The 24,982-nt window shown below is 31.7% G+C and overlaps 4 protein-coding genes and 1 non-coding gene across 9 annotated transcripts; 3 read left to right on the top strand and 2 right to left on the bottom strand.

The window, feature by feature from the left end:
* The first annotated feature begins 4,582 nt into the window (after window positions 1-4,582).
* Window positions 4,583-8,562, top strand: LOC107011700. 3 transcript variants are annotated; one of them, XM_027914701.1, is made up of 6 exons: window positions 4,583-5,189; window positions 5,264-6,489; window positions 7,261-7,323; window positions 7,414-7,683; window positions 7,764-7,999; window positions 8,223-8,515. In XM_027914701.1, exons 1-6 carry the CDS (start codon window positions 5,071-5,073, stop codon window positions 8,475-8,477), a joined length of 2,169 nt encoding a protein of 722 aa, XP_027770502.1. In that variant the 5' UTR covers window positions 4,583-5,070; the 3' UTR covers window positions 8,478-8,515. The 3 variants fall into 3 exon arrangements, with proteins under 3 accessions (XP_027770502.1, XP_015066783.1, XP_015066784.1); XM_015211297.2 differs by having other exon boundaries at window positions 4,583-4,833; window positions 4,917-5,189; window positions 7,261-7,683; window positions 8,223-8,477; XM_015211298.1 differs by having other exon boundaries at window positions 5,071-5,189; window positions 7,261-7,683; window positions 8,223-8,562.
* A 421-nt stretch (window positions 8,563-8,983) lies between these two features.
* LOC107011701 (coiled-coil domain-containing protein 115) lies at window positions 8,984-12,649 on the bottom strand. Of its 2 annotated transcripts, none has more exons than XM_015211299.2 (7): window positions 12,442-12,649; window positions 12,019-12,136; window positions 11,437-11,583; window positions 11,021-11,085; window positions 9,916-10,003; window positions 9,586-9,686; window positions 8,984-9,400 (listed from the first exon to the last, which is right to left on the bottom strand). In XM_015211299.2, the coding sequence occupies exons 1-6, from the start codon at window positions 12,559-12,561 to the stop codon at window positions 9,592-9,594; spliced, it is 633 nt and encodes a 210-aa protein (XP_015066785.1). In that variant the 5' UTR covers window positions 12,562-12,649; the 3' UTR covers window positions 8,984-9,400; window positions 9,586-9,591. The 2 variants fall into 2 exon arrangements, with proteins under 2 accessions (XP_015066785.1, XP_015066786.1); XM_015211300.2 differs by having other exon boundaries at window positions 11,021-11,082; window positions 12,442-12,648.
* Window positions 12,650-15,667: 3,018 nt separating this feature from the next.
* LOC107011967 (60S ribosomal protein L34-like) lies at window positions 15,668-17,829 on the top strand. Of its 2 annotated transcripts, XM_015211661.2 has the most exons (4): window positions 15,668-15,828; window positions 16,120-16,199; window positions 17,291-17,400; window positions 17,504-17,829. In XM_015211661.2, exons 1-4 carry the CDS (start codon window positions 15,750-15,752, stop codon window positions 17,595-17,597), a joined length of 363 nt encoding a protein of 120 aa, XP_015067147.1. In that variant the 5' UTR covers window positions 15,668-15,749; the 3' UTR covers window positions 17,598-17,829. The 2 variants fall into 2 exon arrangements, with proteins under 2 accessions (XP_015067147.1, XP_015067148.1); XM_015211662.2 differs by lacking the exons at window positions 17,291-17,400; window positions 17,504-17,829 and adding an exon at window positions 16,502-17,164.
* A 655-nt stretch (window positions 17,830-18,484) lies between these two features.
* Window positions 18,485-18,568, top strand: TRNAL-CAA. Its single transcript has one exon. It is a non-coding gene; the product is annotated as a tRNA-Leu (tRNA).
* A 460-nt stretch (window positions 18,569-19,028) lies between these two features.
* LOC107010166 (putative NAC domain-containing protein 94) lies at window positions 19,029-20,881 on the bottom strand. The gene is made up of 3 exons (XM_027915094.1): window positions 20,514-20,881; window positions 20,030-20,334; window positions 19,029-19,932 (listed from the first exon to the last, which is right to left on the bottom strand). Exons 1-3 carry the CDS (start codon window positions 20,692-20,694, stop codon window positions 19,240-19,242), a joined length of 1,179 nt encoding a protein of 392 aa, XP_027770895.1. The 5' UTR covers window positions 20,695-20,881; the 3' UTR covers window positions 19,029-19,239.
* Between the last annotated feature and the right edge of the window lie 4,101 nt (window positions 20,882-24,982).

Genomic DNA, 24,982 nt, shown 5'->3' with positions numbered 1-24,982 from the left:
TTGATAACTTAAATGTGTTTATATGTTCTGTCTCTTCCCTTAGGTTGAAAATGGAAAATTAGAAGGGTCATGCCTTTTTTAATTTCTTTTCAGCACTTTTTGCTTATAAATAAGGTAAATAATCTCTGTATATTCATATTGAAGAAGTAAATAATTTCACACGCTGATTAGTTTGCTTTTGTGCCGAAATTCATGGCTTTTGCTATATAACAGGGGCTACCAATTATGTTTTCACTTGCTTTTTTACATACTGAGATTTATTTTGATTTTACTCAAGTTAATAGTAGAATTATAATAAGTAGTTACTTGAAAGCTTTTTGTGTAATTTCTCTGCGTGTGTCATTAAAATATTGAATACTATCATATATATATATCTCTAATAAATATTTCCTCCGTTTTAAAAACAATGACCTCCTTTTCTTTTTAATTTGTTTAAAAAGGAATGATCTCTTCTTCTTTTTTTTTTTGTAACATTTTAATTTCAACTTTCCATTTGGCATGTTGGCCACAAAATCAAAGAGTAATTTTGTATATTTGACCTAACTTTAATTTAGGACCACAAGATACAAAAATCTTTTTTATACTCTTAAACTTCGTGCCAAGTCAAACAGGTGTGAAACAAAGGGAGTACATTCTTATTCAACTTTGAAGGCAAAGCCTTCCATCTGACAAAATTTTAACTTGTGGTAGTAGAAAAGAATAAAGAGATGAAAATATTCGTTTGAAGCATAAATGAGATCAGTCAATTATTATTGAGTTACATAACGAATATTAAATTATTTTTTAAAACAAAAAAACATTTAATTTTTTATGTTAGGAATAATATTTCAAAGTTTTAGTAATACTAAGTTGGAATATTGATGAAATTGACCAACCGTGCCATTCAAGAAACTTCCTCTTTACTCCATATTAGTCCTCCTTCATTTTATTTACGATAAAAAATAATTAAATTTATTATTTAAAAAAAAAAAGGTTAAGGATTTTTTTATTAACAATGATATCATTACTTTTTTACTAATTACATCAACAATTTAGTATCAATTTCAATACTTGTATTCAAACACGTAATCATCTATTTATAATATTAGTTTGGGCACTTGCAAAAATATTTTTTCTATTTGTGAAAATCTTCCTAACCTCTTCATTTTCACAATCTGAAGTGATGTGTTCATTCATAATTAGGTTGTGTGTATCCACTTATATAACTAAGAATTAATGTTTTCATAAATATTTGAGGTTTAGTAACTAATCACGTGACCATAATTAATTAATAAGAAAAAGTTCAGCCTAGCTAGATCAGTGTCTAAGATTGAGATCTTAAAAAGGAAAGACATATCAAGTGGAAATCTCTTACATAATCATAATACTCATCTTAAGCCAAATGAATATGATGAGCCATATCAGATCTAATACTCTTAGTGATGTTAATCATTTTTTTCATGTGATAGACAAAATGTAGAATTATAAAAGATAGAGAAAAGTAGTTATCTATCACACTCAAATCACTAGTAGCATAAATGTAAAAATAATTGTAATTAAGCTAAAAAGGGCTCATAAAGGCAGCAAAAAGTTCTGAATGAATTGAAACTGATAACTGAAAATGAGAAAAGTAATCGAGATGTAAGTGGTCGCTAAACAAAAACTAACAACAATGGAGATGTATAAACTGTGATGATTTGTTAATCCCGTTAATCTGTTTTTACTTGTTTAGTATTGATGTTATATGATCAAAATGATAAAACAAAATAATAAATTTGTTATTGCATATTAATTTGATCACAATAAATTTAATAATGTGGAAAATCTATTAGAAAAATACTTCATTTATTCCATGTTAGTCGAATTTTACGAGGTAATGCACACTTATTAAAAAAAACATTCAAAAACATAATTCAATTTATACTTTCCACTATTATCTTATATGTGGAATCAAAAATATAATCTCTTAGAAAGTATCAAACTTTATTAAACAAAAGAATAAATATGAAAAAAAATTCTAGAATAATATTTATCTTCAATTTTGAACTATTCAATTATTTTAACCAACAAAAAAAATATCAAAATATTCAATTAATATAAAGTAGTGGAAATATGTTTTAATTTTTCCAAACTTGAAAAATACTCGGTCGTCTCCATTTTATATGGTCAAAGTTGACTTGACATAACTATCTATTTAAATTATTAAGAACACTTTTATTAGAGACATTTACTAAATAACCTTATTAATAATGGTTGGGACTCTAAATTTGACATGGTTACTCTATTTAGTTATTTAAAGTAGAGTATTTTCTCTATCTCTAATTACTTATTCACTTCAAATTGAAATATTTATTAAAAAATAATTATTTATATGATTAATTTACCAGTTTATCCCTATTAATTATGAAATAGATGAAAAAATTTAATATTTTCAAAGTAATTATTTCCTCCATCCGATATTATTTATCATGGTTTCTATTTTTAGAGTCAAACTATAAAAACTTTGACCAACATTTTAAGATGTATCTTTTCATCATATTAATATGCAAAAAATTGTAATTTATAGTACTTTTCATATAGTTTTAGAATATCTAATTTTTTTGTTTAAAATATCGAATTAATGTAATCCAATTTACATTTGAAAATTAGAAATTGACTTTCGATAAGCGCAACATGACAAATAATTCCGGACAGAGGAAGTAATTGAGGGTAAATAATAAGATTTTTTTGGGCTTTCCTTGATTTGTAAAAGTGGATAAGCAATTAGGGACAACAATTATAAAAGAAAAAATTGACAAGTAATTAGGAATAGATAAATATTAAACGTAGCATGAAAAATAATAAAAACTCTCTTAATTTACTTTAATAGACAAATAAAAATAAAAGATTATTTACTACAAATAAAATAAAATGAAGGGAGTTAAAATAAATATATATTTCTAATTAATATAATGAAGAGAAAAAATAAATTTGATCTCTAACATGCATATTTATTATTGTTATGCCCGCGTGGAGTAAAAATATAACGACGTAGCGATTTGTATCACTATATATATATGTTGATAATTTCCACATATTTTGTTCCATGAGAATGTGGTTCCCAAGCACTATGTTTTCTTGTCAAACTTATAGTCAAAAGCATCATAAAATTAAGCCGACGTGCAATTAATATGTCATATTTCACAAATAAGTTCAAAGAAATTTTCCCAAAAAAAAAAAAAAAGTCATTAAAGAACTATGACTACAAAGGTTTGTACCTTTTCGCATTTCTCTCTTATGCTAAAATGTTAAATTTAACTAGTATTTCAAATTATCATTGTTTCTCCATTTGTATTAGATTTTGCAATTTATAGGTTATTTATATTCAATTTAATTTTTAAAATTTATCTATTCAATTAAATTAAATTAAGAAATATGTAATATTTCACAGAATTTGAAATCAAAGAAGCAATCTTTTTTACAGAGGTATTATCTCTAGTTTGAAAATATAAATGCACAAACAATAAATCAAAAGGGATTCAAAATAGAGATATATAGATAGAGTAGCAATTTAATTTATGAGCTTGGTCAATTTAGCTATGATGCATTGATAGATTGGTAAGTAGCCAAGTAGGTAACAGAATTTATTGATATGGGATTTTATTTGTATTTATTTTGATTATTACTTATAAGTAAGGGATTATTCATTTATTGGTAGGGGATAGATAACTCATTTATTTTGTGTAATTATTATTAAATTACGCGGATGCCAAAGCCACCTAAGAAAATTAAATTTCATTCGTAATTTAGTTTTTTATCATTCTTCTTTTGAGGCCATGTAATTATGAATAGTACCGTTAATTTATCAATTATAAACAACGCGTAAGTAAAAGTAGAGAAGTTTCCTTTATAGCACAATTACCCCAGTAGACACGCTTATTGCTCAATTCCAAAATATGTCCATTCAATCTATTTGTAATAATGCTAAATGAACAAAAATTTTAGTTAGAATTTGACAAGAAATTTAAAAATTTTATGATAAATTAATTTTTTAATTAAAAAAATATTAAAATTAAAAAATAAAATAATATAATATAAAATATGTTGTTTTATCATTCTCGCTAAATTTTTTTTTTTTCAACTTTCGAATGAGACATTACAAAATAATTTGACAAAGTCCGTTTAATACACATGCCTATTGCACGTGCAAAGACACTACGTACTTAGGAGTATGATCCTAAAATGGTTGAATTTTACACTATTTATTTAATGAAATAGTATGAGAATTGAACTTAAATAGAATAGTGTGAATTCTTTAGGCCAGAATTTGATCATAGGTCCACATACATATTCACACTATAAACTGATTTTTTTAATAATTATATTCTTCTTTTGTGAAGTTTACATTTTTTTAGATCGAAGATGATAAACAATTATAATGCAATATATCACATTTTTTAATTTCAATAGCTGAAAAGTTAACTAATTTTCATATTTCTCTAACTTTCATACTTGTGTGGCTTTTAATTTCTTTTAGAAATGTTTGTAAAATGACCAAAGACCAATAATACGAAGAATTAAAAATCTATAAAAAATATAAAATTTAAAGGAAAAGGTAGTGCCGACTGCAACTTGGTAAAATAAATTTCCTTTTTAACCCAATTTATCCCTATTTGTTTATTTACCCCCAAACCCCACGCCCACTCTCCAACATTTTCGTCTGCAAAGAATAAGCAGGAAGAAGAGGACTTGTCCAACTGATAAATTCCGATTCTGTCGACGATTTTTTATATAACAAACTCAATTCTTCTCTCCAATTTTTTTTTTAGGCCAAGATGGTGACTGGTAGCTCTCATAAATCTGTGAAATTCTCCAGTTAGGTCACGTTTCAATTTCTCGACCCACACTAAAAAAAATTCAACTTTTTTTTTCTTTTATGACTTTGTATTTGTTTACAGGTGCTCTGTCGATTTCTTGCTCTGCAAAATTCAAAACTGCTATGAGTTTTCCTTCAGATTTCCTCTCTTCCTTTCCTTCAAACTGAATTTTTCACCACTGGGTGTTAAAATCCATGGCGGATTCTTTCTCCCAACCCTCCTGGTTTCTTTGAAAATGGATTTCTATTATCGCTTATTCTTTCAGAATCTGTTGTTGTTACTCGCTATCCTATTCATCTCTGTTTATTTCTTTTTGGTTCCTCTGTTCAGTTTCATCCCTACATTGTTAGTCAGGTATCAAATTTCATTCTTTTCAGTAATTTTTATGTTGTTTGTGATTATATCATCCCTAATTTTTCACTTTGTAGATTAAGAAGGGGTCACGCTACTTTAAACGACAATTCGGAATTTTTTGAAGTTCTGCCTGAAGAAAATAACCAGAAACGATCCGACAATGTGAAGGTTGAGCAAGAATTAGAACCAAAGTTTGAAGATTTTGAGAAAGTGGATTGGGACAAGAATGACGATAAGGAGAAAACTGAGTTTTGTTTCAAGTTCAAATTCCCAACCTATGAGGAATTTAGTAAAGACAAGACAGAAACGGGTGAAGTTATCGCGTCTGATTTTGTACAAGAAAAGAGTTTTAGCAGTTTAATTCAAGAACCTGAGATTGTGAACCTGAATGCTGAAGAGATTGGTTGTGATACGAAAGATGTGTTTGATTTGGACGAAGTACCACAGCATAAAACAGAAGGCATTCAGGAGGAAGAGGAGCATACAAGCGTGCCTGAACACCACGGTCATCAAAAGGAAATTGAAGGAATGGAATTCTTCAAGGGAGAATCAGATACTGGGTGCAAACAATTTTTGGGTGATTCAGATTTTCCTGATGAATTTTTGTTTCAATCAGAGAGAGATTCTTCGGGTACGGATTCAGACACTGTTTCAGTTGGTTTTGAGCATATGCGTTCGCTTATGAGCAGGTTAGTAAATTCCTACAGTGATGGCTTCTTGTCAGATGAAGATTTTGGTGGTGAATTTGAGCTTGATCCTTTACATGATATTGATTCAGACTTAAAAAATCTTGAAATGTCTGAAGAAAATCATGAATCTGAGGATTTTGAGGACAGTGATAGTGATATAATGGAAGAGTTAAGGGAATTAGAACAAGAAGACCAGAAAAATGACTCAGAATTTTTATCCCAGAATGATATTCATGAAGATTTGGGCATGGTTGAATTTGTTACAGAAGATGACAAGTTACTAAATGGTCCACAAGAGTCTGAAAATCCCAAGTCAATAAACACAGCTATTGTTGACACTTCTGGGGATGCAAACAAATTAGAGTCCCTGTGGGAACATCAAGAATTGATCGAACAATTAAAAATGGAAATCCGGAAAGTCAGAGCCACGGGTCTGCCTACTATTTTGGAAGAGTCCGAGTCTCCAACAATGGACGAATTACAACCGTGGAAGATTGATGAAATGGTTCATCGTGAAGATTCTATGAGCGAACTTCACAAATTCTATAAGAGCTACAGAGAGAAAATGCGAAAATTCGACATCTTGACGTATCAGAAGATGTATGCAATAGGTCAGTTGACAACTCTAAGCTACGTAATTTCTTTTCATAAACTGTCAACCTATAAAAGTTGAAGTCTTTTTCAATGGTAGGCGCTCCAAGATTAGTGTCCATGGTTATCATCATAATTAGAAATTAAGTTAAAAGAGAATAAAGTGGCTAACCTTTAATTAATCAGGACCCACAAGATCTTGTTAGCTTGGGCTCCTGAAACTCATAATAACATGAAATTCAATGCATTGGATCCATAATGTAAGTAACAGAATAGGCCCCAGTGAAAAGGTTAACAACCTTTTCTCTTATTTTATGTTGTCGTCCATATGAAAAAAGAAAAGGTTAGATAATGATAACACTCATACACATTTCACATTTGTTTCCATTTGAATAAGTCAAAATGTTGTTTTTAATGTTTATTCATATGAACAGGAGGAAGACTACACAACAAGATGTCCTTATTATATAGTACTTTGCTAGAAGTATGTTCTTGTTTCTTTCTTATGTAGCTATCTAAACAGAACACACATGACACAAGTAAAAGAATATAATAATGTGCATAAGATCATATCTGGAAAGTTGGAACTTTTTATACTTTCATAATGCATACCTAAAAGTTTGTTGGCCAACAACAGACAATTTGCTTAAGATAATCTTGTAGGATTGACTGATTGCGTAGCGGATCATAGTTCTCTTCCCAAAATGTTCCACCTAGTTGTCTCGCAAAATACTTTCTAAATATTAAATCTTTTTTAATACTCAGCTGCTCTAATCTAAAATGTTTTATAGGTTACCTGCAGAAAGATCCTCTAAAAGATCCACTGCAATTATTGTTCAACCAGAAATCTTCAGGTCCAACACTAAAATCCCTTCTCTCACAAAATATTAGGCTATTCAAACATAAAAGCCATGATATTGACCCAATGGTAAGGTTTATCAAAGAAATGCAGAGTGATTTGGAAGTGGTATACGTTGGCCAGATGTGCCTTTCTTGGGAATTTTTGCACTGGCAATATATGAAGGCTTTAAATTTGTGGGATTCTGATCCACGTGGGATCCGTAAATATAATGAAGTTGCTGGAGAGTTTCAACAGTTTCAAGTGCTCATGCAAAGATTTATTGAAAATGAACCTTTTCAAGGACCAAGAGTTCAATATTTTATCAAGAGTCGATATGATCTTCGTAATCTTCTTCAAGTTCCTGTTATTAGAGGTTAGTACATTTTTTACTTTTGTTGCTGATTTTTGTTAGAGGTAAAATCTAGTGTATTTGAACTCAAAAGTGACGTACAGATGACAGAATGAAGGACAGAAACAAGGCAAGAACAAAAGAGAGAGCTGTTTTTTCAATTACAAGTGACATGCTAGTGGAGATACTGGAAGAATCTATACGAATATTTTGGCGCTTTGTCAAAGCTGATAAAGATTGTTATAGTGTGATGGCGAAAGGTCAAAAAGGGATTCATCCAGAGGTACAAGAACAGGAGGACGTGGAGCTTTTACTGGAGATCAGAAAAAATCTTGAAAAGGTTAGTTTCTTTTTGTAGCAGCTATATCTATTGAACTTTGTGACTATATTAAACTAAAGTTTAAGTTGTTGGACAAACTCGCCTGCCTACGATTGATTGAGACTAATTCAGTAGGAAACACATTTTTATTTACTCAATTATGTTATGCCTTAACAATATCTGTTTTCGATATCTAGAATCTACAATGACATGATTGCCTTGAATGTATTTTTACGGAATGCAGAAGGAGAAGAAGCTGCAGGAAGTATTGAGAAGTGGAAATTGCATATTGAGGAAGTTCAGGAAGCACAGAGAAGAGGATTCAGATCATGTACTCTATTTTTTCTCTCAAGTAGATGTGAAATTAGTGGCTAGGGTCCTCAACATGCCAAGGCTAACCAAAGATCAACTAGTGTGGTGTCACAATAAATTAAGCAGGATTAGTTTTGTACGTAGGAAAATACATGTAGAGCCCTCTTTTTTGCTCTTCCCTTGTTAATACTAGTCATTATTTTAGTATCAAATTAAGCCAACAAATTTCTGTTCATATTCTTGAAATTTTATATACTAGATTTCTTTTTCAATCTTCTACTAGTGGAAGCATAAAGATAGGTACCATAGATCTTTTGGCCATGAAAGGAGGTAGCTTGTCTATTTATCTTTTCATTGTAGGAAGCTTCCCCAACTCCAAGGATAATCTTAAGGTAACTTCTGATGAACATGAAGTGACATGTTGGGAAAGTCTCTTTCTTGCACGAAGGAACGTGGATTGGACTAGCTGTATCATTTTCTGTAATTTAAAGGTGAAAAAAGAAAACGCGAAAATTTCTTCTATGGACTGAAGTTGATTTCAGACAGTAAATCAACCAATTCGTAGAATTTCGTGGATTGTCATAAGATTCAGTATGGAATCTTTACATTTTAATAAATGGAATGGATGTTCTGTCAACTTGCTTGAGTATGCTCTGCTTAGATGATATCTCAAAATGAAATCATTGAACATTCTGTCACCAATAAAAGTCTTCCTATATATCACTGTTTAACATAATACGTAAGACTATTGGAACCCACACCACCCAAAAAAGACTAGCTCATAAGTTTTGAGTTAGTAGCACAAATTAAATATCTTCCTTATGAAAAAACCATATGACATGTGCAAGAACTTACACCGGAGAATCTTACAAATAAGCACAAATACAAAAGATAGATCAGTTCAAATAAAGTAATCATCTCTCTGTTAGTCTGTTATACCAATGCCATCATCCCTGGGACCTTCGAATCTGTTCTCTTCTTTTCTTTTCGTTTATCCTTTTTGTTTTCCTGGCATGGCTGTATTTGCATTTATTTCATTTATTCCCAAATTCGCCCTTGGGGAAGGAAGGGTCAGAAGGAGGTGAGATCTCCACACACAGGGCTTGGATTCTGGTAAAAGGCACACAAAAGAACATGTTATGCAGAACCTTCAAGGAAAAAAATATTACTTGAAGTTCATTAACATGCTACTTGAGCCTAACATTTACTCGTTACACATAATTTTTCTGAACCCTAACGAAAAAGAAACAAACACCCACGGATTAAGGAGCCAGAGAAAGCAAGAGAAGTCTAACCTTTCGTCAGTTGGTCGCACTCTCCATCTTTTCTTGCACTTGCTCATAAGCATTAAGCAGGTCTGCCCGTTTATTTGCTACTTCTACTAGAGTTTCAAGAGCTGCAAAATATAAAGCCACTAATTCCATCATATGAGGCACAGAAGATTGTAAAAATAGATACATAAAATCGATGCCCACTCGTCGTACTACGGCATAATTTTGGCATTTTTAGTCCTCAAAAGTTCAATTTCACCAGGGATTTTTTGTTACTTAAAGCCACTTTTATCTCCAGTATACCAATGTGAAAAAATATTTCTGATGGTTGCTGGAGGGATGAAAGTAATTTACCTGTCTCAAATGACGATTGGGCAGCTCGAAGCTTTGGACAGACCAGCACTCCAAACATGGATAATGACTTGAGTCGCTCTTTTCGAGCCTAGAAAAGAAAATACAGTACCGCTAAATTTAATGTACACAATATTTCTCAATTTAAATATAGTCTAACCCTGCCAAATTAATAAAACGAGAGGTAGTCAAGAAAAGAATATAGTAAGATAGGTGTTGATTAAAAAAAGAAAACGGTGAGATTGATATGAGTCCTGAACATTAAAGATTATGTAATTGTTAGATATTAAAGGTATTACCAAAGAATAATGAAATTATATATCCAAGGTGATCACTGAAAATTCAAACTTTTGCAGATTTATTAACACTTCATATTAGCCAAAAGGCTGGGAAAGGTAAAATTCAAACATTGCAGATCTGCGCTCCACCTATCCAATTTTGGGCAAGTAGCTCGGAGATAAAAAAAAGGGGGGGGGGGAGGGGATTTGATGGACTTTTTCATTAAGGTTGGTGAAGGATGCTTTGAAACGATGATAGATAACATGCCATGTAGAAGAGAAATAGTCTGTTGAGACAATGTCAATTAAAGGTGTAAAGGAAGAAGAAGCCGAGACAGATTATTTCTCATTTCAGTTTATCAATTCACGGAAAAAAATTGCCAGGAAAACGTGGATGAAGAGCGGGGATCGTATAATTGAGGAGATAAATCAGCTGAAAACAAGATTAAAGTTTTAAACCTTTTGGTTAACCTTGACCTATGTTCACTTCTAAATCACATCATAAATAAAAATTTGGTAGCAAAGCTAAAGTACAAGGGTGATTCAATGATTCTTAATGGAATAATCAAATGATAAATGAATTTACTGGGCGTGAAGCAATTATATATGTTGTCACTGCCGCATAATCTATGTACTCAAAGGTTGTTTCGTAACTCTTCATGCATTCTCTCTCTCTCTCTGTAAGGGGAAGTACTGCATGGCTGGGGAGATAAATTGAATAATGCATGTACAGGTGCCAGAGGCGAGCATCGCTTTACAAAATCATACCACCTGGAAAACACTACTTAATAGGAAGTTGTTGTGAGAATATAAATTGGTGAGTCACTTACTTGATCCTCCACCGTACGTGGTGATTCGGTAGCTTCCGGTGCTTCTGACGCTTCTTCCTGAACTTCTTTGCAAGTAATAGAAAAAAAATTATTTATCAAAGAAGCTCAATTCAGATAAAGGATTTTATGATGCATCCTTTATTTACTTATTTGAATATATATCTTATACTATTTTTTGCTTTAAGTGTAGAAGAAGCATTCCTTAAGCTGGACTTACATGGAACTAACTAACATCAAGTGCTGAAGGAAAAAGGTTAGAGATGTTGTCATGCAGTAGCTGAAAATTCAGTCTATTATCATGTTTGAAACAAGTAGGTGTTTTACTTTATATTAGACGCCTAGTATCTTATAATTCATAAAACTGCTTCTTAAGAAACAGCATAAGTGTTAAAAGAGCCAGGAACATGCATCTGTACCAGAATTTGACGAACCATCCTGATTCAGAACTTTTGGGCTATTGGATTTCTTCTGTAATAGCGTATCCTCCTCAGAACAGCTCTTTGGACTCTCAGATGATGCCCACTTACACAAACTGAAATGCGATTCCTCCGATTTAGGCCCAGCTGCATAACAAATCAGTATACATCACAGCCAGTGTTATAAAGAAAATCTAGGATAAAAAATATAATTAAATACAGGTCCATAGCCCACTTTATTCATATAATCAATTACATGGAGAATGGAAGAAACGCTGAGTCCTACACATGTAAATGAGGAAAAAGATAAATCAGGCATGGTCTTATAAATGATCCCCTAGATAGAAAATTCCATCATTACAATTTGGGTAATGGAAAGCTACATAACCGCATTAGAACTCCCACGAGTTCTACAGATTAAGCATTTTCTAACAGAAAAAAGGAAATCCATGAATCACAGGCATATTGTGTGTCGTCAAGCAAAAGGCACACCACCCTCCCCAAACCCCACTGTAGGATTACACTGGGTATGTTGCTGTAATCAACCGAAAGGCTGAAATGCTGTAATGAGTATGTATTTACCATCCTGATGGTTTAATTGCAATGTAGTGGCAGCAGAATGAGATTTGAGATCAAACAATGCACTACTGATACGTGAAGCGCCCATGGAATGCCTAGCACTCGCCAGCTCCAGCCATCCCTGCCAGGTAAGCCAAATTCAAAGTCAATACTATAATAACTTCTAGACGTTACTTGCACGAATTATAATGTCATCCACCCGCAATCAAACTCAAATTTCCATCCACTTGAATAAGCATTATATGTACATATGCATCATTACAAGTCTGTTAAACTAAATTCTGGATCCACCTAAGGAGGAGATACAACTCAAAGTTAAATCAAGGATAGAGAGGATTACAGCGGAATCAGTACCCATCTAATGTACTATTTAGATGTTTTTTATTGAAGAAAAAAAAGAAGAGGGATAAAGAAAGAAGTTGAAACCTCGCGAAGTGATGATGACAGAGAATTCATAAGATGTAGATAGTTGTCCGTCGAATCCATCAATTCCAAAACAATCTTATCTTTTACGTTGTAGGAACTTTGCATTTCTCCATTCACCATGTTGAATCACAATTGCGTATTATTCTGGAAGAAACCAAGAAATCCTTAAGTTGCTCTAGATTTCTAATAGCGTGCCCTGACCCGATCCTATGAAAAAACAACCCGTCATTTCTATATTAAATTGACCAACTTACCCTCTTTGACAGCGAAACGGCAAGCCAGTTTTGATATTGGATAGCTCAAACTTAAAAATGGGGAAATACTCTAATTACTTTTCATAATTATAGTTTGATGATTATATTTTATAGCTACTTGTGTATAGAGAGGAGAGAAACAAGTTAGATTGGGGGAGAGAGGCGAGAGAGAAGGCAAAATATGGGAGAAAAATGAATTGTATATGTATATCGGTTAGATTATATTATACATATGTATTTATATATATGACAAGTGAGATTAGGAGAGAGAGGAGAGAGCGGGATCGAGATTGGGAGTGAGGAAAGTGAGAGAGAGCAGAGAGTGGGAGAGAGGTGAATTGTATACGTATATTGGTTAGATAATTGTATATTATATTTATACAATTGTATATATGGCAAGCGAGATTGGGAAAGAGAGGAGAGAGGCGAGCATGAGAGGGCAGAGAGTGGGAGAAAGGAGAATTGTATATGTATATCGATTAGATAATTATATATTATACATATGTATTTGTATATTCTAATGAATTATACATATACAAAATGTGGTTAATCATACAAACTCGAAGTCAACCCACGTAATTAATATATAATGTTAGTCGTGAGTGGTAATTATAACAAATTATAGCTATTATGAGTAATTAAATAGTATAAGTTTGCTTAACCGCATAATTTTTTCCCAAACTTAAATTTATTAGAAAAATAATTCAGTCAACAAAACGTGAATGATATGATCATGATGAAAAAAAATCATACTCCAATTGTCCTTATTTATTTGTCCAATTTTTCTTTTTAAATTATCCCTAATTATTTGTCCAAATTGACAAATTCAGAAAAAAACATTTTTGTCTAATATATTATACCCTCAACTAATTATTTTGAAAAATGTTATTGAAATACTTAAGTTTTTAATTCATCAATTGTATAATTAATAAGGGTAAAATGATAAATTTACTACGTCAATTCTTATTTTCTTGATTGATGAGCCAATTTAAAAGTTAACAAATAATATAATCATAAACATGCGTAATTCTATCCAACTGGAACCGCTCAATCGATTTCATCCGCTTGAAATTCATGTAAACGTAGATAATTCAACTTTCAATAACATTAGGGTATGTTAGAAAGTTTACACATGTATGGAACAAATTACTTTCAGAAATTTCAACTTAAACTTTAGCGACGTTTGGGATATTATTTCTCTTGCGTGTTAATTTTCTATATTCAATTATATGGTACTTTTATTTAAAAAAAATGGAAACTTAATCCGAGAATTTGGATAATGTTAAATAAATAATTGATCTTTAGTTAATCTCTAATTATTAGTAAATGAAACTAATATTTTAGTCTTCTACTTGGGATCCGACTCATCTCCCATTTTTTTTCTCTCCATTTTCCGTAAGTTCCTATTTGGATAAGTGACACATGACATATGTTAAAATAAATAGTTAAGATTTAATTTCCAAAGTAAATTTTTAACCATGGTTTAATTAATAAATATCTTATATATTAAGTATTAAAAATTATTATAATTCGACAATATTATCTTGTCCATAAATACAGGGAAAGAAATTCTCTTCCTAATTTCTTTTATATGTAAGATTTTGTTTTTTTTTTTAAAAAAAATTCTTTTAAATAATCTTTTTATCTAATTAGAAGAATAATTAATTGAATAAAAGTATAGTAATTATAATTAACCTACTGTATGAAGTGATATTACTGTATTCTTAACCTTATTATGAAACTAAAATTAGTTTGTTAAAATGGTTTGATTATTTCTAGATAATTAATTAATCATGGATCAAGATGCATTTAACAAAAGATTATAATAAAAATATTATCTAAAAGAAAAATAGAAAAAAGTTTCGACGGTAAAAAAAATTAAATAGAAAGAGAACTTTTTCCCTATATTTATCAACAAGATAATATGTTGCTAAGATTATAAGATTATAATAATTTTAATACTTAATATATAATGTATTTATTAACTACATCATGGTTAGAGATTCACTTTGAAAAATTAAATCATAACTACGTGTCACTAATCCAAATAAAAGTTGGAGAAAATTAAAAGAAAAGAAGAGAAATGAAGAAGAGCCGGATTCTTTTACTTGTATTTGTGAACGAAGACTAAATTGAATACTATTGAGACCGTAAAGATTCAAATGGAGATGCTATTTTTGCAAAATTCTTATACACTAAAAAGACAGTGAATACATAATAGATGAATGCTTTTTAGTTTAGTTTTATTTTGTATTTATGTTATTTAATTTTTATGTGTACACAAACAAATAATTAACTTTCATAAAGTTATAGATATATGTGATATTTTATGTGATGTCTTACATGGCTAATTGACGTTTATGTATATTATGTCACGTAAAATGTAAATATATATTTATATAATTTAATATAAATTTACATGTTTACTTATATAAATTCAAATTTAAAAAATATACGTATAAGTTAAAGTCGATTTAAAAGACGTATTAATGTAGTATACCTTAAAATATCAAAGTAAGCATAACACTAACTTTAAAGTAAAATCACTTAAGCATAGAGTATCAAAGGAGGTCTAAGTACATGGTGAAAATTAACAATATAAATATCATACAAGTTCGAAAAGAGATAAACAAATATATATATTCCTAACAAACAAGGGTCATATAAATAAAATAATATTTTTATATGATAAGATATCATTTAACATTTATTTTTATTGTTACTCCTAGCCTCCTAATACATTTATGCATAAATATAAATAACTTGTGAAAATATTTAACTTTTCCAAGTATTTAGTAAAGTAAGGAGTAGTATTTTTTCAAGTTTAAAAAGAAAATGAATTAAGTTGATCAATCTCATTTACCCAAACGAGAGGTGCTTTCGTAATATTCTCAAAATCGGATGGGCACTTTTGGAATAAAGAGCGAGGCATCCTAAATTAGGGTTTGCAACAGTACATACCCCATTATAAATATGCATCTCCTTACCAAGCCTTTTCTCTTTTCGTCCATTCTTGTCTCCATTGCAGAGAAACGGCAAAACTTATCGTAGAAGATGGTTCAGAGACTTACGTATCGAAAGCGGCACAGTTATGCCACCAAATCCAATCAACACAGGATTGTCAAAACTCCGGGTAAATTGCTCCATACTGTAACCTAATGTCCCCCCTCTTTTCATTGATTTGGATTTGTCTCAACATTGTTCTTATTGTTTGTACTAAGACAGATCCTGAATTTAACTTAGTGTGCATACTTATCCTAATCATATAGAAGTACCTTGTAAAAGTGTTACACCTATTACGTAGTTCGAGCTGAAGTTAATTTTGATTAGTACTGTATATGTACATCTGCCGCTGAAATTTCTTTGTTATAACTTAGTTATGTGATTACTGATGTACCGTTATGTTCATCTTTTTGTTAATTAGGTGGAAAGCTAATTTACCAGACCACCAAGAAGAGAGCCAGTGGCCCTAAATGTCCAGTTACTGGAAAGAGAATCCAAGGGGTACTTTTCTTTTTTAATTTATTGTTTAATCTTTCTATGATTTAGTTCTTTTCCTCTTTTATTTGTGACTCGATTTTAAAATGAAGGATTCCTACTCGAAAGATTATTATTCCCGTGAATTGTGATACTAAAACAAGTAAATTTACTTTTGTTTTAACGGGAATTGTTCTGAAGTAATTGAGTGGGTTGGCTAACAATCCTAAGACTGTGCTATTAATTGTTTTCTCTTTCCCCTTTAGAACTTGGCTAACCGATAGAGTAAAGCTGGACTAAAGTAAGTAGCACTTTATTGTTGTTTGAAGGTATTTATCCAGAACAAGCTAAGACTCAACCTTGGTTCTGCTAAAGGACATAGTGACCAATTACTGAGAATGCAAGAACCTTATTTAGTGTATATAGACAAACATTTCTTACCCCAGCCTCTTCACACCTTCAAGCCCGTCTTTAAAATAGAAGCAACAACTGGTACCAAAGAGAAGCGGCCATAAAGTAGAGAGTCATGACCTCGCATTCCGCAAACAAAAAGAATGGAGCTAATGGTTTACAGAAGTGGTCATCGTTTCATTTTCCAGATTAATAGTGAATGTGCTATTGCTGGCCTATGTACCTTTAATTCCAGTTTTAGTGTATGGATATAAATTATTTTTGATCCTAGCCTCTCTGTATCAGATTGTAATTTTAAAATCTTTTAAGTGTATTATTTACATATACAAGAAAAAATAGTATGAAGCCTCCTCGAGTATATTAAATTTGAATTCTCATGTACTATGCTAGAAAAAAATGTCTCAATATTTAAGCATGAAAATCTAGACATGGAGAAGTTATGGTTGATGGAGTCTGGATGTTTGGTGAGGGAAGTGAGGAAATTAGTAAGGGGGTCAAAAATTCCCATTAGATATCTGTATCCATCCATGATTGGGTGAACTCATGTTTGTCGGCTTATAACAGTCCTATTATTTTTACTACAGTCGGAATTTTTTGAGATCACCGAACATTAACTTATTTTATTCCCTATTCTCTTTCTGTCCTAGAGTTCAAAAAGGACTCCCAAGCAACAATAATACATTGATGTGTTTCTCTATCTTGTTTAGATTCCACATTTGAGACCTGCTGAATATAAGAGATCCAGATTGCCAAGAAACCGCAGGACTGTGAACCGTGCTTATGGAGGTGTGCTATCTGGAAGTGCTGTAAGGGAGAGGTATGCCTTTTTTGTCAGCAATATTGCATATTTGCTTTTGGTATATATAACTCAGAGTTTCTCGATGCAAGTATATTAATCTATCCATGATTTACCTATGTAGAATCATCCGGGCTTTCTTAGTTGAAGAACAAAAAATTGTGAAAAAAGTGTTGAAGATTCAGAAGGCAAAGGAAAAATTAGCTTCAAAGAGCTGAATGTAGAGACCCTGGAGTCTGTCACTTCTATTATGTTTTAAGATAACTTAGCTTTGATGACGATGAATATGTGTGAAAGAACTTGATGAAATGCAAGTACTAGATTTCATTCAGAATTTAAGCTCTAGTATGGTTTTGCAAACTCCTTTTTGGAACTAGTGCCAACTGACTGGATGAGGTTGTTTCCTCTTTCCGGTTAAATGATACTTTAATGCATGATTACTCCACTCTACTTTACTGTTGTGATTAATACTCAAGCCAGAATATTATCTTTTTCGGATGACATACACAGGAGTGGTATAGTCACTAAAATATTATTATTACCTTTGAAATGCGAAGAAGCCGACGATGCGGAAGATTTAATTTAGAAATGATTTTATGTTTCCCTTTAATCAGTTAGTTAAATTACAAAAGGTAAAACATAGGGTATCAAAAGAGAAATTAGTAAAATTTGAAGCAAACACAAAGAGCCATACATGCATAAAACCAATCCCGCAGAGCCGCTGAAATTATGACTTTGATGAGTTATATATTCTCAAGGAGCCTGTCCAGATTGATTCATTCAAAACCTAAGTGCCATAGGACATTCAGTTAGCTGGTTCGAGTTATGTTTCTGGAGATACAACAGTAAGTTTTCCTTTTTCTTTTTTTTCTACGATTTAACAATTAACATTGTCATGTAACCAGACCCTTGCCAAATCAAGGAGAGAAATCTCGTAATGAAGAAGAGTGTGACAAGTAGGCTATAACCTAAATCTAAAAAAATACATGGTAATTGTCAAATGGTAAAGGATCACAAAACAAAACAAAATGCAATTTCATGTGTATCAAAATGGGAAAGTCGTTATTTTCAGTACATATAATGTGCTAACTTATTTTGAGCATATGTCAGGATGGCCGAGTGGTCTAAGGCGCCAGACTCAAGTTCTGGTCCTCGTGAGAGGGCGTGGGTTCAAATCCCACTTCTGACATTTTTTTTATTTTTCCCATTTTTATTAGAAAAAACATTTTTTAACCCTAAGCATAGTGTCGCTCCCTGCTAATTAACAAAGCACTACAAAGCTTATTTTTCGTCTTGGTAAGTCTATGTTAAGGTTTCCGTTTGATCCAATTTTATTCTAGTTTGAAGTTGATCTAACTTGCTATTCATCCAATTCCAGTTTCTGTCATTTTAGGGTTACATAAGGGTCAGGTTTGCTCCCATAATATCAGGTTTTAGAGAGTACACAAAAAGTCATCACCTCAACTAGTTTTAGCCTGTTAGCCTTTAAACAGCATATAATCTGATACTAAAAGGTTTTGGGGGGAAAAAGAAGGAGAAAAGTCCAACATCAGAAAGGGTAAACATGCAATAAAACATGGAGTACTTAATAAATACTAAGAAAAGAACATGAAAATTTCATCCAAACAAATAACGTTTAAATTCGAGCAAGCTAATAAAAAATAAAACTGTACAATAACTTTCAACAGAATATTGCTGTTTTTTAGTGCTATCGCTGGACTTTTTTTTGGATTTTTTTTGTTCATTGGCATCCGGTATCTGAAGTTGATTGAGTCGACTACTTCAGATACTGGATGCCTAAAAGGAAAAAAAACAAACTAGCTGTACACAGAGCCAGGAGTTCTCTTTTTGGATGTAAAACTAGTTGTAGCATTTGTTTGTTGAGAAACTGGTGGATACCTCACTAGGACAGGGAGGAGAATCCCATGATAAGCTAGGTTTCCATTCATCAGCCAAACTAAAAGGAAATCCAACTGATCTCATGTTTTCCCATTCAGTGTTGTCATTTGTTGAAGTTTGATTACTCTTCAATCCTGCTTCGCCGTCTTCCATACTTATACTTCTTTGCATCTCTTGTGATGCACTAACTGCGAAGCTGTTCAATTGTTGATTTGAACCGTCAAAGTCTATGGACTCGGAGGTCTTGCTGATATCAGTGATTAAGCCAGGGGATATGTTGAAAAACATTGAGTTTGCGTCTAGTAAACACCTGTTGTTTTGTCCTGAGACCTCAGGAGACGAAAACATGAAGTTATAGGAAATGTCTGTGCTAGGACTTGAAAGATAAGATGGTCTTGAAGCCATAGCATTGAGGGACTTATATGAAGGAACATTTGAGGCTCCTTGTAGTAAGTCATTGTTATTGGATAGGTGGAGAGCTGTGCCTGTTTCAGTTATAGAAGAAACATTCTCCGAGACGAAATGAGTATTAGCACTTTGATTGAACAACTCTGGAGATGCTACTTCAGATAACGGATTTACCCATGCGTAAGATAGAGCTCTATTTGCCATTGAGTTGGTTTTCTTGAATATTCTGCAGATGGCCCATGAATCCTGCAAGGACCAAAGAGAATATATCCATTTAAACTAAGATAATACTAAGTCTTCAATGGATAATAAGGGGGTTCATTATTCTACATAGTGAACCTACATTTGGTGGAAAATTCTTTTCCAAGAATTTCTTAGGTGGTCCTGATTCGTTGTTAGTCGTAGGAAGACGAAACTCGTGCATCATCCAATCTGTTTTTATGCCTCTGGCAGCCCTGCCTCTATAGAAGACTAGGGACTTCTTAAGACCAATGCATTTGGTGCTATCAGATGAATAAATTGGCCTGTCAGTTCCAGTGGCCTTCCAAAAACCAGCTCCTGTTACACGGTTGGGACGGGCGCTATTCCTGTATTTACGGTCCCTTGGACAGTAAAAGTACCACTCTTTTTCCCCTGTAGATGCTAGCTCTGGACAAAAATTGGTATGATAAGGAAATATTAGACTATAGTTGAACCTCGATCAAATTTCATGGCCAAACAGATATTTGAAGAAACAATTTACTAGCTATATACTAAGAAATTAGAAATAAAAAATGAACCCAAAGAGTATAGACATGAGAATCGGAGGAACTATATATGTTTCTTACTTGGAAGGTCCCATGGATCATATTTATATATATCAACTTGCTTGATGAGCTCAATAGGAAGAGATCTCTGCTGAATCTTTCTCTTTAGGTAGAATCCAACCAGCTCTTCATCAGTCGGATGAAAACGAAAACCAGGCAGCATCACTTCATCAAGCTTTTCCACATCACTTTTGTCATCCATAATTTCACCAGGCAAAGTTTAGATTGTGATTGTAGTTTAGAGCAAATTGACAGGCAATATTGTCCCTTAAAAATGATAGCAAGAGACCAAATTTATGATCTAGAAAAGACTACAAAGTTATTGTGTATGGAGATATGTTTTCACACCTCCCAATCCCATGATGTGCTTATTGTTGGCTATCCTTTATATTCTTCTGAGTTCTAAACAAAATGACAAGTCAATCTTCTAATGAAATTAGTGCATGCTAATATATAATATATTGGGAGTTTGAATAGTTTTTTGTTTAAGATGCATTGCCAATGTTTTGTGTACATCTTCTGATTAAAATATGACTTTTTAGGTCATTGGATCTAAAAATGGCAGTTTCTATTCTCTGATATAAAATAGCTTCTATTCTTTCTGTCACCTAAGATCACGTGACCTTCCCCATTTAAATCTTCGATAGATAATCATTCATTAAACAAAAATTTGAATATGCTACTACTCGATCTGTTCATTTTTACTTGTTTTATATACATTTATTAGTTAATCATGGTTACGTTATATTTTTATGCTCACTTCATATTTAAAGTTGGAACTGATAAAAGTCTAAAAGTTTGGTAAGGCAGTACTCGTCATAAAATGTTTATCTTTAGTGTTTGTCTTGTAACATTTGTCTTTTCAATAAACCCATTTATACTGTCGAATTCTAATTACTACAACTTGGTTACTAAACCATATATAGAATTCCTCTGCAATGTGAGATAATGTTACAGAGGATTAAAATTTTGAATTCTCCAATACTCGGTTTACCATAAAGTATCGTAATTACTTTGAAGCTCTATAAAAGAGGTTAAGTTGATAAAAATATATTTCGTCTATTTTTACTTGGTCAAGTTTAACTTGTCGTACCTCGTAAAAAATAATTAATAATGAAATGCTAAGTTTAATTTACTATATCATTCTTTAATTTGAATAAAATAACAGTTCTCCCCCTGTCTATTCATTTTTACTTGTCTGATATAAAAAATAACATATAATTTATCACTTAGTTTCTAATTTACCCTTATTATTAACTATAATAAGTAAAAATGATCTGAGGGAGAACTTAATAAAAAGGATAAAGTAGGTATAATATGAGATATTATGTCTTAAATTTTTAAATTGAACTAGTAAAAACGAACAAAGAGAATATATTTAAAGAAACGTGAAATTAATTTGAACAAGAAGACTGATGAACCTGGATATTTACGTCATAAGTGCGTTGATTTAGGTTGGAATTTGTTCAAGGGTTGAGTATATTTGAGGACTAGCTAGGTTAACCACATATGAATTTAATTACCAGTGTCTAATTAAGTGGTGCGCATGTGCAAATTATATACCAACGAGCAGCTCACCTACTATATAGTATATCGTTGACTGCTTCTCTAATCTTTTCATCATTATTTCTATTATTGGAAAAAACATACATATACTAGCTTAGCTAGGAGTCATCCAACTACAAAATAATTTCATAACTCAAAATTAAATTTTAAAAAGAAAATATTTAAGTTAAATTACATCATATCGATCTTCATTACAAAAAAAATAATTATTATAGTTAGTATTGAAACTAAATTGAAGCTTTCCCATAGTTGCCATCATTTATCGATATGCATAAGCCTTATATAGACAATGTTTAGTGGAAACCTTGCATAAGATTGCTAACCCCATGTCTGCTGGCTGAAGAGCATATAATTAAGATATAATCAATTCACATACTATAATAATTAATGGGGGAATCGAAGTTCTTCAATACCAACTCTTTTAACGTTTCTGGTTTTCGTTTAGTTAATTTCAATTTCCAATTTAAGGAGCAAGTCAAAGTTCATCTTGTAACATGAGCTAACCACACTTTTTCTCTGTGCCAATTATTATAAACCATGTGTTAGAGGATTGACTGGTAGTATAGTTGTAATTATTGCCCAGGAACGTAGGGGGTACTGTTTTACTTTGTAACTAAACCAAAAGGTATGGCCTTGCGAGTATTTAAGTTCAATGAGTATAACCATTAATATTATATTTATCCGAAAGAATTTTATTTTTAAGATAAGAATAAGATTTGTGTATACTCAATTACTTCGAGACACTAAAAGAGATAATACTGATGAAGATCATGTATAAGTAGGCTGAGAAAAAGCACTACTTTATAGACAGAATATAATTTTAGAAAGTGATAACGTTGTTTGATTAAAAGATTTTATACATTACTCTAGATTGAGATGGCCCACAAAGACTAGTTGATTGGCTTTGTCATTATACATCGTTGGCAAATCAATTAACATCACCAGAAGTAAAAAAAGAATATATCAGACATAAATATATTGATGGAATATTGGGGGGAGAAATTATTTTAATTTGCTTCTAAAGTTAGAGACAGTTTTCACGAATAAACTAATCCTCTCGTGAGACATTACTTAAATATATATAGTAAGGTTAAGATTTAAGGATATATGATTTAATATTTTTTTTAGATAGAATAATCTTACTTAATTTAGAAGTTTCATATTATAGATCAATCCTACTCTGCCAGCACTAACAGGATCATTTTTGTTGGAGAAAAATAGAATTAATATATGTGATTTTGACACCATGTGCTGAATCTTTAGAGCAAACAGATCGAATTTTTAATGAATTTAAAATAAAAATCTACCTCTAATTAAGGTCCGTTAGAGTTACTTAGAGGCTAGCTAACGCCGGTAAAAAGAAAACATATTTTCTTAAAAACACATTTCGAATATCATAAATTGGATATTCATAAAAAAAAAAAAAACATCAAATAATTAATTGTTCTCAAATCTGAAGTAATCAAAAGGGAATCTTTCTCAAGATTAACCCGACGTTCGTAGCGATCAAATTTTCAAAAATACGTTACTAACAAGTAATAACCCTCAAAGGTAAATTAAAAGAGAAAATTCTCAGAGATAGACTCAAGAAAAGAAATAGAATTATTATACTTGCAAATATTCATGAATAAAATATATATTTTTCATATTTTATTTGTGATTGTAATTAAAATTCGTTGCAAAACAGTATCATTCTATTCCTTGTGTAATATTCGTTGTCTTATGGTTACAATATCATCGAACATCAATCTTCAAGTAATTAACAAGGCATTTTACTTAATTATATCAAATTTTGGTTTGGTTAATGACTGCTCTTTTGTTACATAATAGTAATACAAAATTACAGTTACTAGAGGACCCATCCATTGTTTATTAAATTTATGGTTTCATACGTGAAAATAACAGGCTATAACACACCAAATAATTGTAGAAAAAAAAACATACGTTGATGTTAACATGAACAGCATCACCAAGATTATAACCTCTATTCACATTCATCCATCCAAAAGTTAGCCGCAACATTATCATGAGGCGCCACACAGATTATTTAACTCCCTGTTTGGCGTTTGCATGAAAATTGTTTGTATATAAATATTTCGATTGTATACAATCCAAGTTTATTAGCACTTAATGGATGAGTTTGTCCAATTTGAGCGGATTAAAATAGCTTGAGTTATTAAATGCGTGAATTACGGAGTAATTGGACAGATCATATTGTATGAATTAATAGGAAGAGATAAGAAAAGAGGTAGGTAGACATATTTACTTTTATAATATTGTTAAATAGCAGTACATACATACACACAATTCATAGGAGTACAATATTTTGCACACGTTAGGTTAATATTGCATTTGCAAAATCTTCTTTCCATGATTTCAAGGAACGCTGCGTGCAATAAGAAAAGAGAGCATATATGGTCAGAAACTAATATAATTTGTGTGTGGGTAATGGGTAATAGTGGTAGTAGTGTGAGTGTAAATACCTTTTGCAGTTAATAGTAGGAGAGATTGTGTTATTTGTAGTTTTGATGATTTGACAAACTTAGGGACCTCATAAAGGTACCGGGTTTTCTACTTGAGTATTGCAGGTGTCCTGTTTGAAGTATTGCAGATGAAACAAACCCAGGGACCTAGTAGAGGTACCAGGCTCTCTTGAGAGTGAGCCAGTCGACTGCCAGCTGGAGATAGTACAGAAAGTAGGTGCACACTTCCCGATGGCGTCAGAAAGTGTGACCTTTCCAACCAATGGCAAGATGTTTAGGAAAGGGACTTGTCAATACAAAAGACACTTTCCTAAACACTTTTTGGTAGTTTTTGCAACTTGATAAACACTTTTCAAGAACTCTTGCAAAGGCTAACAAAAAGGCAAAAGGCAGAATCATTCCTCGAACAACAGCAACATCTGGAGCTTTTCGTCTAGTTGT

This window comes from Solanum pennellii, chromosome 2 (genome assembly GCF_001406875.1).
Source record: "Solanum pennellii chromosome 2, SPENNV200".
Classification (NCBI taxonomy): Eukaryota; Viridiplantae; Streptophyta; class Magnoliopsida; order Solanales; family Solanaceae; genus Solanum; species Solanum pennellii.
This window is presented reverse-complemented; position numbering and strand designations above follow the sequence as displayed.